Below are 16,272 nucleotides of genomic sequence, written 5' to 3'. Positions count from 1 at the left end.
GAATAGGTATATACAGTGGAAATAAATACAAACCTAGAAAACTTAATGCAAGAATTTTGGCTTTTGATTTAAATTAAACATTTTAATGTTCACAATAAATTACATGAAAAAAAAAAGATTTTCAATTAAGCACTCAAATGTTATGCAGATTATATAATATATAATTAAAAAACAAACAAATTTAAACTAGATAAACGCAAAAAAGAAGCATTTTCATTAGTTTCAGACATTTAGCCCGCGAGCAAGAGATGCAAGAGATGTTTTTCTCTTATTACCCTTTCATCTCTCCTTTCTTGCTCTCTCGATCTCAGCGCTCCAGTTGGTCCTGCTGCAGATATTTAGAGCAGTCTGAAATCTTTTTCACATCACTGACATTTAAAGTCTCAGAGCACATTGGGCAAACTGACTCTGTCTCTAAGAGCCTGAAACAAAACACATACAAATACAGAAAAATCAATGTATGGATAGGTGACTAGATAGATGGATGGATAGATGAACCATGGATGGATGAGACTCACTGGGTGAATTGCGAGTAGAGAGCAGGAAAATCACAGTGTGGGCAGACACTCCAATCTTCCTTGACCAAGTGACGACCCTGAAAATGATGACACACACATCTATCAGACAGACTGTGGAACTGTGCGTGTCTGCATTTACACACTTAAAGGTCAAGTCAAGTTTATTGTCATTCCTCTCGTTAGAGTCACAGACGAGTCATGAATGAAATATTGCACCCAAAGAGGGAGTTAAAATAGGGTCTGTTTTTCAGGCAGGGGAAGAGGCTCTGTGACGTCAGCACTGTGGAACTGAAGCTGTAGGTTGCGAGAGCTGTCAGTGCAGTGACGCAGTAGATTAAGTTGCCTGTACTCACTGTGGCGATACAGTAGGGCAGACTGTTTTTGCAGCCGGGACAGAGCAGCTCACAGTCAGGAAGGTTGAAGCTGCAGTAGGGACAGGGTGAGCTCTCCTCCTCCACCTCAGAAGTATCTGGACGACTGATGGAAGACAGAAAAAAGGTCAATGATTGGGTCACTGCAGCAGCAGGATATTTCATACATTACAGTAGTTTAGAGGTGAAAAAATTAAAAAATGAACCCCCACATACAACAGATTGAAGAAAAACTTTAAAAAACATCAGAAAGAGAATCAATCAAACAATTTTAGAAACAATTCTTTTCTACTTGTAAAAGACAGATTAACTAGTTCGTAGATGGACAGAATGATTAAATTAAAAGAAATTGAATGAAAATTAGTTTTTTTTTATTTATATATAATAATTTATATATAATATAATAATAATTATTATTATTATGGTAAAACAATAATGAAAGGACAGTGGTAAAAAGAAACTGCGGAGCGAATTCAAACAGTTGTGCCACTTTTTAACACTGTATTTTGTATGGTTGTTTACTAACCATCCACAGTACAGAAAGAACAGAAAGCTCTTAGATTCCATCAAAAAGATCTTCATTTGTGTTCCGAAGATGAACAAAAATCTTACGGGTTTGGAACGACGTGAGGGCGAGAAAGTAATGACAGAATTTTCATTTCTGGGTGAACTATCTCTTTAATGGGTGCAATTCATTATTAGTAAATTTTTCTTGTGTGTCTTACCGGACCATGGCCTCTATCTTCTTCTTGTATTTGAGATCAATCTTGTTACGATACTCTGGTCTCATCAGCATAGAGGCAAAACTGAAGGCAGAGTTCCTTAATCCAGCACGATGACATTCAATAACCGCTGATGTGAGGATGGGAACAATGTCTGTAGGCCACACACACACACACACATACACACATACACACACACACACACACACACACACACACACACACACACACACACACACACACACACACACACACACACACACACACACACACACACACACACACACACACACACACACACACACACACACACAGACACACACACACACAGACAGACAGACAGACACACGCACGCACACACACACACACACACACACACACACACACACACACACACACACACACACACACGCACACACACCTTTATGTTACATTAAAGATGGATCCAGAGCCTACAACATTAGCTCAAAAAGGAGCAATGCTCAGGGAGACCACAACTGCTATTGTGTGGAAACAGCTCATTACTCAGCACTGTAGTAAAACTCTTAAAGCATTTCAATGAGGTCAGGGTCATTATATAATTAGCTCACAAGCGCAAGTGATCCATTATTGACAATTAAACCAGTGATACAGACGTAGAGGTTGTCATCTCCTCTCTATATAAGAAAAGATCTGGTGGATATGACAGTAACATAACAGTGCTGAAGTGTGTGTGTGTGGGTGTACAAGAGAGGCTCACGGGATGGGAATTTGCTGATGTTATTGGACACACGGATAAGCATTCGTGCCCCCTTTAAATGATCTCCCCTTTTAACATGGATCTGAAAAATGAATGAAAAACAAACATCTAAAACTTCAAGGAACACTGAATACCTCATGAGCACATGAACACGTTGAATATAAACGTCCAACATAGACAGAATTCTAGGCCTTTCTCACCTATTATTACATGTTTGTTAGTTAAATAAACATGAAAAATACTGGGGCCACAAAAAGTATTTAAACACTCTTGGTCAATTAAACCACATTTAAAATGTATGAATTTAAAGTATTAGATACACAACATCAAATCATGTGATGCACAACCAACTGGTATCTAGGTGATTTTTAGGGTATGTTTACAAGACAACGATGTACTAAAAACGGAAAAGATTTTTCTTTTTCTTTTTCGCATTCAGACAATAACATTGCCAAATCGATCCCCATTCACAAGGATCCGCAAAAATGATAAAAAAACGCTGTATTATGCATCCCAGGCCAGTAGTTGGCGATGTCCCTTTGTAAAGAAAACCTACACACTTATAGACTGAACACACTGAATTTAGTTATAAATTAAAAATATTATAAATATAACTATAATAAATTACAGTATATACTCCCGTTTAAAAATTTGGGGCCGCTAAGATTTTTTAAACGTTAAAGTCTTGTATGCGCTCCATGGCTGAATTTATTTGATAAAAATACAGGGGGAAAAAACAGAAATATTGTCAATGTTTATTACAATTTAAAATAACTGTTTTCTATTTTAATATATTTTAAAATGTGAGGGCAAAGCTGAATTGTCAGCAGTCATTACTCCAGTCTTCAGTGTCACATGACCATTCAGAAATCATTCGAATATGCGGATTTGATGCACAAGAAACATTTCTTATATCATTGTTGAAAACAGTTGTGCTGCTTAATTGTTTTGTGGGAAGCATAGCACTTTTTTTAGGATTCTTTGATGAATACAAAGTTGCAAACTTAAAGGGATAGTTCACCCAAAAATTCTGTCAGTATTTACTCACCCTCATGTTGTTCCAACCCCGTAAGACCTTCGTTCATCTTCGGAACACGAATTAAGATATTTTTGATGAAATCTGAGAGCTGGATCACTCCTCCATACTAGTCCATAGGCTTCTTCAGGGATTGAGACTTGCCGGCCTCGAAAAGTTATTAAAGACATCGTTAAAATATTCCAAGTGACTACAGTGGCTCAATCTTAAGTTTATCAAGCGACGAGAATACTTTCTGTGTGCAAAAACAAACATAAATAACGACTTTATTTCAACTATTCATTTCCTTCTCTTTGGGCCTCGAGTCAGTTAACTTAGTGTGATTGCGTAGAGCTACGTCACACGTAGGCTCACTATTGGCCGACGCTGGTCATGTGTGTGATGCTACTAAACTAGTTACCTGACTCGAGGCCCAGAGAGAAGGAAATGAATAGTTGAAATAAAGTCATTATTTTTGTTTGTTTTTGCGCACAAAAAGTGTTCTCGTCGCTTGATAAATTTAAGATTGAGCCACTGTAGTCACTTGGACTATTTTAACGATGTCTTTAATAACTTTTCGAGGCCGGCAAGTTCAATCCCTGAAGAAGCCTATGGACTGGTATGGAGGAGTGATCCAGCTCTCAGATTTCATCAAAAATATCTTAATTCGTGTCCAGAAGATGAACAAAGGTCTTATGGGGTTGGAACAACATGAGGGTGAGTAAATGCTGACAGAATTTTCATTTTTGGGTGAACTATCCCTTTAACTGTTTTGTAACAATGTGAAAATCTTCACTGTCACTTTTGATCAATTTAATATATAATTTCTGAATAAAAGTATGAATTTCTTCTTTTTTTTTTTAAATCATACTGTGGCGAACAGGACGAGCCCGAGGGACGTGAGAGAACGGCGCGAGGACGGTGGTGCGAGCGTTAATGAGCGACACCTGTGAGCACACCGGTCTTGCATCTCTCACGGAGGAGCGGAAGCATAAAGGAGGAGCGAGGACGTGGTTGATCGAGAGAGGAACAGGCCTGATTTTATGTTGTGTTTTGAATTGTCCGTGAAAGGAGTCGTCCGTGAGGGACTGCTGGCTTATACTTTTGTTTTTGTATTTGTTTTATTTTATTATTAAAATGTTTAAATGTTCGCCAGTTCCCGCCTCCTTCTTCCCTGAACTTTGCTACACATACTAAACCTACTGGTTTGCTATTTTTCAATATACTGCAATAACATTTGTTTATTTGTACTTTTTGGGCCTACTACATAAAATTTAAAGAATGCATGTTGTAACAGTGACATTGCATTTTTCACTATTTTGCTTCAAATAATGTACATGAGAATGTTATAATCCACAGTCAAGATATGTCTTTGTGTAAACGTGTTTCCCACCTTCACTAGTATGTAACTGTGCAGGATCATCAGGTTTGTGGCCATCTCTGCTGGGATCTTAATGTGCTGTGTCTGAAGCTCAGCGTACATGCTGAACAAAACATCATGGGCGTTCCTGTAGTTTCCTACAACACACACACAAATAAGTGTGCTTACCCAAAAAAACACATGGTGGGAATTCCCTAAAAATGTATTGCGTCTTCTTATTTGCACAAAGTGTCTGGATTGTTTTAGAGCTAGGTTGGAGTTAATAAGTTAATAAGAATTATACAAATCAAGTAATGATGCAACATGCTTACAAATATTTGTGCTGAAGGCAACAACATTGAATGACAATCTGTTTCATAAAATAACATTATAATATAAACCTATACTACCTAGATAACTGACCAAATAGCACTGAAATCAGACCTGCAGATTGCTCCTCTCTAGCGATTATAATAGCTGTTCTCGCTGCTTCTCTGTACTGTTTGAGAGCCATGTACAACCGGAACAGATATTTTGCATCCTAGGAAAGAGCAGAACCAACAAATATTATCCAGTTGATACAATATTTCTTATAGCACTGCTGATGCTAAATACTAGTACGTTAAACAAAACAAAAAAGTAGACCACCCAAGTTCTATACAAAATGATTTGGGCTGAATCAAACCATTTTCAAACATATACAGTTTAAAGAACTACAACACAAACACACACACACAGTCAGAATATGAAGTGACTGCACTGAAACACAAAAACACTTTCACATATGCACACAGACACACAGAGTGCCTTCTGCTTGGTCACCACAAGGGGAAGTATCAGCAGATGCAATGAGCTACTCACGGCAAGAGACTACACACATGCAATGACACGCAAGAGAGAGAGAGATGATGAGTGTAAGGACAACATGCACCAGACAATTAAAAAATATTTACAGAACATAATTGAAAAATCAATAGATGCTTGTTCTAAATACAGGCACTTAAAGGGTTCAGTGCCCACACATTTTAAAAGAGGTGACACATTTACAAGAAACAAACTGACAATAAATGACCATGTGAAAGAGCTCTGGAGACACTAGATAATCCTCATGTTTATTATAATTTAATAAAAAATTAGGGGTTCTATCCAGTGAAAATCAAGTCCTGGAGCAAGGAGTGGTGATGAATACAGTGGGGTAATAGAAAATCCAGGAAACAAATGCAGTAAGTTGCAAAACTACTGTTCAAATTCAAGTCAGTAAGATTTTTTTTTTTAATGTTTTTGAAAGAACCCTCTTATTTGATCAAACATACAGTCAAATAATAATAATTTGGAATATTATTACAACTTAAAATAAATAGTTTCTGTTTTAATATATTTTAAAATGTAATTTTAAAAAGTTAAAATTAAAAACTTTTTTTTAAAAGAGTAAAAGTTTTTACAGTAACCTTTGATCAATTTATAGCATCTTTTCTTAATCTTAATAAAATAAAATTTAAATTCAAAGAAGTAAGTTCCAATAAATGTATTAATTTTAATGTATTAAAATTTTAATTTTAGTTTCAGTTTAATCCGTTGTTTTAAATACCTTTGGCATTCCGTCACTTTCCCCCATCAGATAATCAATAAGCTGATTGGTTAGAGCTTCATCCTTTGCTTCTCCTACCTGTTACACAGACAAATCATCATCATCATCATCATCACAACAATTTTTTATAATCATCATCACAATTCTCGCCAAACACCAAGGCATCAATATAGGAATTCTAGCTGATAAATTAATTATATTTATTTGTTAAGAATAATAACCATCATGATGACTAGTTATCATTTGCAGCTCAAAAGTTCATAAGTATTTATATTAAGTTTAAAAAACATATTTTATTAACCTTATTAAACTAATTATATTAAACTATGTTTGCAATTTAGCATCTTCAATATTGGCATCATGTTGAGAAAGTTTGTTGTGAATCGTATAACGCCCTTTGGAGCATTAGTTTTAAAAATTCAGAGCTTCAAACAAAAATAGCTTACTTCCTGTTGGTCAGAGCTAATGACTGTTAATTAGAAAGTTGTCCAGCTCAATGAGAACAATATATGTAGAGAGTTTTTTTAACTGTAGGTAAAACTAATCCCCCACTTGGCACTACTGAGCCCCTCCTACATGGCCATTTCCAAGGCTTTGTTCTGGCCGACAACTCTGATGTGTGTGTCGAGTTTCATGCAATTTCAAGCATGCTAAGAGTCTTAAAAACATCCAAAAAGTATATTAAAGTTTGACGCATAGCCATGACAACAGCATCTTGATGTCTTGACATTATGACAATTCTGACAAAGCCAATTTTAAAGCATTTTGAAAGTGACACACTTCCTGCTATGACTCTGACTCACAATAGACACATCCATGTGATCGTCTTTCTGCAACGAACACACAGCTGAAGTTTAATCAAAATCAGTCAATGTATACAGAAGTTATAACACACTTCCTGTTTCATTTTTATCTGCATAAATTCGTTGCCTCACCACGGCCAAACCGTGCACTAACTTGGATGGGTTGAGTGCAGATGATTAATTCCAAGCATAGGGTTTTTGATCATGATCGATCTTGAAGACGATCAATCTGAAGAAGACGATCTTGAAGTAGATCAATCTACTTTTCTAGCGAATCGTAGAGATCGTGATCTTTTATGTCCTCATAAAAATGTAAACATACAGCAATGACTGCCTACTAGTAGATTGCTGGCCAAATTATATCACGTGTCTCTATCAAGTGTATTTCATGGGTGGTGACGCATTTGAAAAACAATTCAACAGCAGCAGGGCTGTCCGATGTATTATGCTGTATTATTAATGAATAAGCCCTCAAATTAATTATTAGAGATCTGGCGATATGATCGATCTCTGGGTCATAATACTATTCTGGGTCATAATACTAATTATATATATATATATATATATATATATATATATATATATATATATATATATATATATATATATATATATATATATATATAAATTAACTATACATACAATATATAAATATCATGAATATATTGTGATAAATTGTGTGAATTGTATGTGTTAAAGAGTGAATTAATTGCTCCCCAGCTGTACTCACTGTCTCAATGGCCATCTCTATGGCCAAACTGTCATCAGAGCTAGGACATTTCAAAAAGTGCTTCAGCGCCTGTGTGCAGAAAGACAGATACAAATATATTAATAAGCATTTAATGACCAAGGTAATTAGCACAGTCAGTTGAGTAAAGAATCCCTCTGGAGATAATGAGCAAAGAGAGCGGGGCAACCAAGTGTGACGAAAGTGAGAGCTTGAAAGACAGACGGGCAGTGGGCTCAGGCATGGCAGGGAAAGAGAGAAAGGAGTCTAACAGCACGCACAGATCTCATACCCTATTGTACTGTCCACACTTCTGAAAGAACTTCCCAGCCTGAAGATGATTCTTCTCCCCCTCGAAATACAGCGCAATGCTCTGATAGTCCTCTATTGTAGCCTCCGAGCCTGGACACATGTAGTTAAATTAAGTTATTTACTTTTAACTATATATATCTTTAAAAAAAAAATGCTTCAGCAGAATTTAAAGGAAGCATTTATATAACAGGGTTCCTCATATTTTTAGAAATATACACTGGTCAGATTTAGACACTTAAACTACTATTTATAGCTTGATTATTTACACAATGGTAAGAGAATGAACAGAAAGAAAATAAAATAATTAAGTAAGCCTTTGCTAAGTGAAGGATTGAGAGTTTAAAATATAGCCTTAACTTTAAGTCAATTTTTTTTAACCATGAAAAATTATGTTCTTTCTTTGGCTTCGTAAATAAAAGTGATATTACAAAAGATTAACAGAATGGAAAGTCCTGAAGAGTACATAAGAAAACTTATACAGGTCCTTTTCATAAAATTAGCATATTGTGATAAAGTTCATTATTTTCCATAATGTAATGATAGAAATTGAACTTTCATATATTTTAGATTCATTGCACACCAACTGAAATATTTCCGGTCTTTTATTGTTTTAATACTGATGATTTTGGCATACAGCTCATGAAAATCCAGAATTCCTATCTCAAAAAATTAGCATATCATGTAAAGGGTCTCTAAACGAGCTATTAACCTAATCATCTGAATCGACTAATTAACTCTAAACACCTGCAAAAGATTCCTGAGGCTTTTAATAACTCCCAGCCTGTTTCATTACTCAAAACCGCAATCATGGGTAAGACTGCCGACCTGACTGCTGTCCAGAAGGCCATCATTGACACCCTCAAGCAAGAGGGTAAGACACAGAAAGAAATTTCTGAACAAATAGGCTGTTCCCAGAGTGCCGTATCAAGGCACCTCAGTGGGAAGCCTGTGGGAAGGAAAAAGTGGGGCAAAAAATGCTGCACAACAAGAAGAGGTGACCGGACCCTGAGGAAGATTGTGGAGAAGGACCGATTCCAGATCTTGGGGGACCTGCGGAAGCAGTGGACTGAGTCGGGAGAAGAAACATCCAGAGCCACCGTGCACAGGCGTGTGCAGGAAATGGGCTACAGGTGCAGCATTCCCCAGGTCAAACCACTTTTGAACCAGAAACAGCGGCAGAAGCGCCTGACCTGGGTCCTCATTTATAACCATTGCGTACGCACAAAACTGGCCCTGAAAGAGGCGTACGCCACTTCCGACGCAGAAGTTGTGATTTATAAAAAAAAACTTGACGGGAAAATTTGCGCACCTGCACGGAAACTCTGACCCATGCGTACGAACATTTTGGAGATGGAGCAGTTTGGCGACACCGATGGTGAGCTGGAGTTAAAGGTTTTTTTGGTCACTTTTAGACAGGAAATCTAAAAAAATTATACATATACAGAAAGATAATACAAATATAATTTCACTTGCCAAGCCTATCACATGAAGCAAACATCCATCCCTTCTTAAATGTCCGCGCCAGCGAGCGCGTTGGGCCGTTTAGTGAAACTGACGCATTGCATAACGCATCTAAAACCATATAAATCTTCCTTATAAGTACTAATCATAAATACAGTTCATGTTCACAATAACAGTTTAAATAAATAAAAGAATGATTTAAACTTTGTTTTACTTCTGTTGTAAAGATTTAGATTAAATATGCCATGCTGATTATTGGAGTTAAAGACTTAAATTACATGAAATCATTACTGAGAAGTTACAAAAAAAATTATATTCAATAAATAGAAATATTTGTTGTGGATGCAATGCTTTCGAACACTTTTCCTCTGGCATGCTGTGTTTTAATGTTTTAACTACAGAGATAATTGCTACGAAATAGTTTCGTGCAAATAATGCACAACAAGGTCTATCTGTTTCCATTAAAAACATAAATCAATTAAAAATACTCTTTGGCCAGTGGAAAAGATTGAGAAAAACTTTCTCCGAAATGTATTTTACACTGTTTGATTTATTTATTCAAAAACAAGGCAAGGATAGGCTACTAAATTATTTTTATTAATGTAACTAATGTGAGAGCACATCCGCATTTCATATTTACCTTATGTCTTGTACCGTTAAACATGTTATCACGTGGATGAATAATCATATGCAAATGATATGCAGATGAGGATATGCATAGTAAAACTAGGCGTTGTAAGCTCATATATGGTTATTTCGGGGAGGAGACGCATGTGCGCACAATCTTCCGTTAACTGGGATTTATAAAGTGAATTCTGCGCAGGTTCTGGTGTACGCACGGTTTTATAAGTCTGAATATTTTTTTGCGTACGCCATTTTTGGCTTTCCGGCGCACGTACACTTTTAGTAAGGATCCTACGCAGAGTTTTATAAATGAGGCCCCAGGACTGTTGCTCAGTGGTTCAAAGTACTTTTTTCGGATGAAAGCAAATTTTGCATGTCATTCGGAAATCAAGGTGCCAGAGTCTGGAGGAAGACTGGTGAGAAGGAAATGCCAAAATGCCTGAAGTCCAGTGTCAAGTACCCACAGTCAGTGATGGTCTGGGGTGCCATGTCAGCCGCTGGTGTTAGTGCACTGTGTTTTATCAAGGGCAGGGTCAATGCAGCTAGCTATCAGGAGATTTTGGAGCACTTCATGCTTCCATCTGCTGAAAAGCTTTATAGAGATGAAGATTTCATTTTTCAGCACGACCTGGCACCTGCTCACAGTGCCAAAACCACTGGTAAATGGTTTACTGACCATGGTATTACTGTGCTCAATTGGCCTGCCAACTCTCCTGACCTGAACCCCATAGAGAATCTGTGGGATATTGTGAAGAGAAAGTTGAGAGACGCAAGACCCAACACTCTGGATGAGCTTAAGGCCGCTATCGAAGCATCCTGGGCCTCCATAACACCTCAGCAGTGCCACAGGCTGATTTCCTCCATGCCACACCGCATTGAAGCAGTCATTTCTGCAAAAGGATTCCCGACCAAGTATTGAGTGCATAACTGAACATAATTATTTGAAGGTAGACTTTTTTTTAGTATTAAAAACACTTCTTTTATTGGTCGGATGAAATATGCCAATTTTTTGAGATAGGAATTTTGGGTTTTCATGAGCTGTATGCCAAAATCATCAGTATTAAAACAATAAAAGACCTGAAATATTTCAGTTGGTGTGCAATGAATCTAAAATATATGAAAGTTTAATTTTTATCATTACATTATGGAAAATAATGAACTTTATCACAATATGCTATTTTTTTGAGAAGGACCTGTATATTAATTACCAATTAAAACTATATCCTCATGAAAACATGTTGTCTTTGTTTAGAGAAAGAAAAAAGTGACCTAGAATATTTCTACAAACCAAAGTATTCACATGATATAACCCATATCTTCACATAATTGTAAGATTGTGAAAATTACTAAGATTTCCATCTTTTAAAAATGTGAATTTAATATTTTATCAAGACATATAATGTACTGTAGGAATGACCCAAGTATGAGATGATCAGAGAGCTCACCGATGATGTCAGCATAGACCTCCATCTGCCCGTGCTGCTGGGCGAGCTGAAAAGCTTCATCGCTGCAACGCGACAAAACCAGGAACTGGATCGCTGAGCCGTAATCACTCAAACGCAGGAAAAACCTGTGTAGTCAAAGAACATTTCATTTCACTAAAAGAACATCAAGATGAGCAAAGAACTTGAAATAAAAGGCACATGTTCAATCCTAATAATCTATCAAAAAAATCTTTATCACTTGTTGAGAATTCATTTTTTAAAAGAAAAAAATTTTTTCATTTCCACGGCTGCTCTCTTTACTGACCTGGCTACCATTTTGGCTCCTTCAATGGACTGAGTTTCACGTACGATGCGGACAGCCTCCTCAGGGTTGTTAAGATTCTCCAGTAGGATTCGAATTACGTTGTCCCAGTCTCGTGCACTTTCATAGGCCATTGCTGCCTCTTTATATCTAAACACACACACGCACAAAATTTAAAAAGTGGCAATTCGGTTGGTGTTTCTTGAATGTGGTTTTACAGTAGTATTCATAAGGAGAAACATTTTCCAGAATAAACACCCAGGAAACAACCCTCCCCAGAGGACAAACATGCCTTCCCAGAGGACCATTTAATAAGCTGAGCTGAATTTTTTTCCCATACTCCAAAAGCCAGATTATCAGTCAACCAGAAAACTAATTTTTTTTCCGCAAAATAAAATATTTTCTTGTGAAAATGGACAGTGCTGTATCTCATTTCACATGTGAAGAGGATGTACTACACAACAGTCACAACAATGAAAACTAATTGTAATGGTCACAGGGTTGAAAATTGATAATTCATATAAAAAAATAATAAAATGGGAAAATTATGGAAAATGTATTCTTCATTTTGGCAAAAAATCTTTAAATAAATAAATAATAGTATGAAGTGAGCTCTGTTAGTCATACATTATATGAAGTGATCGTTTACGTTGTTGGAGGGACTGCATTGCATTTGGTACATACTTGCCATCAGCCTCCTTTGCCTTAGCGTACTGCAGGTGAATCTTCGGGGATGTCACGTGGGGCAGGAGCTCGCCCACCTTTGCCCTGACATTAAGAGGTTAGAGATCAATATTAGTAACAAATCACAAGTATTTTTCCCTAGCACAATGTTAAAATCAGTGATGTACGCTGTTAATTACAATTGTGAAGTTGTATTACCAGTTTTTGCAGCGTACGTAGACGGAGGCAGCTTTGTCGTAGTACTGGCCTTTCTCATACAGCTGAGCCGCTTCTGAATATTGCTGCACACATTCAGCAAAAAAGAAAATCTGAAAACTCTCACTAACTGCTCTCACTTTTTATGCCATGGCTAGGGTCCTCGTACAGTGTGCATGACGTGAATATCAGCATACTGTACGCGTGCAGCCCGATTTTTCGAACATGCGTATTGAATTGTTTTGACCAAATTAGTTCATCTACAAAGTGACAACAGTGCCCCAGGGCCATTGATTCACAAAGTAGTTAAAGAAAAAATGTTATAAACAGAAGAGAAAGAAACATGTACAAACTACAACAACAATGGATGGTTAAGTAAATGAGCGATTTTGAAAGGAAGATAGAAAGAACCTGCATTTTTACAACTACTAGCCTAAATGATTATAAAGATGTGTAAATATCTTCATGACATGTTTTAGGGCTACAAAGATGCTAAAGGGAAGTAGTGCAAGTTGTCGTAATGCGCATGCGCCAATCGCCTGTTTAAGCATACTTTTTTTTAAACGGAGTATACTTTGAAAGGCTATACGTACAACTGTGCAAAAATGACGTATACTTTGGGCTAAATGAACACACACACACCTTCATGCTTTCCAGAATGGCTCCACAGTCTTTCTTCAGAGCCCTGCTGGGATGTTTGATGGCCTGGTTGGCTCCTCTACGAATGTCACCCATTCTAATGGACATACGAGCCACTCCTGCTAGACAACTCTCATCATGATCCTGGAACTACAAACACACACATATCAGGATCTACTGTCTATGCTCATGGTTCTAGACACCATAAGAAGGTATTTTTGGAATTAAATCATGTCATTTTGAGTTGTTATTCATGTAAAATCTTCTCCTCTTCATTGATTCTCAAATTTTATTCTTGAAAAAGATATTGTATGGCTTCAGAAGACTCCATTTTTGGAAATTGACTGCCCTTGATCACTCCATTCGCTGAATTGAAATATGCACCATTAATATTCACACCTTTCTGTTCCATGAAAGAAAGGCACTCAAACATCTTTGTAAATGTGTAAATGATAACAAATTTGTCATTTCTAGATGATAATTTCCTTTAAGGTGGTTGATCACATCATTTGACACACATGCAGACACTTACTTTGTTGTTTCCTGTTATGCCTTTCTCATAGTGAGCCAGTGCATTCACATAATCTCCACTAGAGGGTGAAACAAAAACATAAGACATTACATCAACAATAGAGTGCTGTATTAGGGATCACATATTTTTGTAGGCTAAAACCCAGAAACAAGTTGGCATTTTACCAATTTCATCTTCCTGTCAATAGGTGTGCACCAGTTCGCGTACTATTCGATGCTGTTTTGTAGTATAAATAGTGCGAGTAGTGTGTTCAGAGAGAAAATTCCAAAAGGAAATGTAGCTGCGAGCAGCAATTATCGGGGTTCAAGCACTTTAAGGCCTTTACAGAGGAAAATATGGTTTTAAAGCTTTTTAACAGATATAGCCCCACCTATGGGCCGATTCCTATAAAAGTTTGCATGCTCGTTTAGAATCATATGTCCCATGTTCTCACCTGTTTTTGTGAAGTTTCGAGTTTTCGTTTAGGAATGACAGGCTTTTGGGTGGACTTGGCTGCGCCTATTTTCTAAATGCCCCAGCTATAGCTTTCAAAAAACAGCTTGTTTTGATATTGGGGGACCTCGGACGCCACACGAGCAAATGCATTTGCAAATGCCTGCCTCCAGAGAAAGACCTTAAAAATGAGTTATATATCATCACACCATAGGCCCCGCCCACTGGCATTCAGTTGCTTAACGGCTGACATTTGCCTACATAGGATGCGAGCGTCACGTCAAAAGCAAATAGAACCCATTATTGTCAACCAGACAAATGGAAGACTGAAACAATGTTTGGTTTGACGCATCCAATTTTTTTTATTATTATTATTTTACCTATTTTACACAAAAAAAAATAAGGACTAATTTTATGTAATGTGGGGCAGGGCAGCGTCAAGCTCTGAAAGTTCTGCTAACAAACAAAGAGAAGGGGATAATGATATTTTAACCTTAAGAACAATGTACAATTTATTCGTAACCTCAGACAAAAAAATCTTACCTGGAGTACAATACCATAAAAAATAGAGGTATGTGTCTGGGCTATTTTAAAATTACATTGGACACAGACTGGTGAATTGGTGAATTGATACGTCCAATTTAAACAGCTTGTTTGCGTTTCTGTATAGACTTCAGAAGGATCCAAGCGTCGGAAAATAAGTGGATAGTTTATTTTAATGGCATCCCAGGATAACGTTGAAGGATTATATGTTTGTTCAGACCATTTTGTTGGAGAGTTTGCAAATAAACTTTTGTTGAAAGATGAAGCAGCCAACTGTATTGGATCTGACAGCAGCTCCATCACAAACCGTGAGTAAATGGTTTCATAGTGCTTTGTCTGTAAATGATGGTTTTATATGGATAATGTGTTCATTAACATTGGAACTTACTTTGTTGATACTGTTTCCTATGCACTGACGTTAGCCAATCATAACAGTGACCGTTTACTTACAAAACTTAAAGGAGCCACCCCTTAAAAATGGGTCATTTCAGACAGAGGGTCAGAATGAGGGTTAAAAACAATTGTTTTTCGGCATAAATATTTGGTAGGGAGTTTTTTTGTGCAAAAAACTTTATTAACATTATGAGTAAATATTTAAATATTATATAAATAACGTAATGTAGTTGACTTACACAAACTCCAGCTGTATAGCATATTCTTTAGAAATGAATGGGATCTCATCAGGGTCCAGTCTTTTAGCCAGCTGTAACGCACTGTCCCAATGCTGCAGGTCTCTTCTCATCTACACACACAACAGTACTGTAGTCAATGTGACTTGGGAAGTCTAAAACGTACATAGTTAGATGCATACATATAAATGCATGTGTGTGTGCATGCCTATTTTACCTCCAGGGCTGCCATGGGATACGAAGATGTCAGATACAGGTCCTGGGCTCGGTTGTAGTCATTGCAGAACATGGCCAAATGTCCAGCCAGCAAATTTTGATCCTCTATTCCCTGCAGACACAGTCAATGAACAATGAACAGTGTGTAAAATAGTTCAAACGTCTTTACTCCGGACACACAATGTCTCCGTTCCAAAACCTAGTGAGCTCCCTCACTGCTTACTGCCCTGAATGGGGTGCTTCCTTCTATGGCAACATCCTAACTGAAATAGAACCTTATAAAAGACCTGATTTAGAGTGTTATAATGTGTCATATAAAAGTGCTCCTTGTGCACTGAATACTCAACATTTATTTCAATACAGGCAACACAATAATTAATAACAATAAATAAACGTGGCACACACAAATTTTATAT

General features: G+C 37.0%; 1 protein-coding gene across 1 annotated transcript in view; it reads right to left on the bottom strand.

Moving 5' to 3' along the window:
* Positions 1-16,272, bottom strand: part of wdr19 (WD repeat domain 19) — a 30,449-nt gene that overhangs the window by 904 nt on the left and 13,273 nt on the right. The window contains exons 19-36 of the mRNA XM_077204278.1: positions 15,858-15,968; positions 15,644-15,753; positions 14,037-14,094; positions 13,508-13,654; positions 12,869-12,951; positions 12,671-12,754; positions 11,990-12,136; positions 11,686-11,810; positions 8,136-8,245; positions 7,847-7,915; positions 6,314-6,391; positions 5,170-5,266; positions 4,759-4,883; positions 2,351-2,432; positions 1,615-1,765; positions 872-995; positions 519-595; positions 276-422 (exon numbers count right to left, since the gene is read on the bottom strand). Of these exons, the coding sequence (XP_077060393.1) occupies positions 308-422; positions 519-595; positions 872-995; positions 1,615-1,765; positions 2,351-2,432; positions 4,759-4,883; positions 5,170-5,266; positions 6,314-6,391; positions 7,847-7,915; positions 8,136-8,245; positions 11,686-11,810; positions 11,990-12,136; positions 12,671-12,754; positions 12,869-12,951; positions 13,508-13,654; positions 14,037-14,094; positions 15,644-15,753; positions 15,858-15,968 (1,893 nt within the window). The 3' untranslated portion in view covers positions 276-307. The remainder of the gene's footprint in view (positions 1-275; positions 423-518; positions 596-871; positions 996-1,614; positions 1,766-2,350; positions 2,433-4,758; positions 4,884-5,169; positions 5,267-6,313; positions 6,392-7,846; positions 7,916-8,135; positions 8,246-11,685; positions 11,811-11,989; positions 12,137-12,670; positions 12,755-12,868; positions 12,952-13,507; positions 13,655-14,036; positions 14,095-15,643; positions 15,754-15,857; positions 15,969-16,272) is intronic.

Source organism: Siphateles boraxobius, unplaced genomic scaffold, assembly GCF_051911475.1.
Source record: "Siphateles boraxobius isolate OS27281-9 unplaced genomic scaffold, OSU_SipBor_1 119, whole genome shotgun sequence".
NCBI classification, from domain to species: domain Eukaryota; kingdom Metazoa; phylum Chordata; class Actinopteri; order Cypriniformes; family Leuciscidae; genus Siphateles; species Siphateles boraxobius.
The sequence above is the reverse complement of the archived record's forward strand: the minus strand, read 5'-3'. Positions and strand labels throughout refer to the sequence as shown.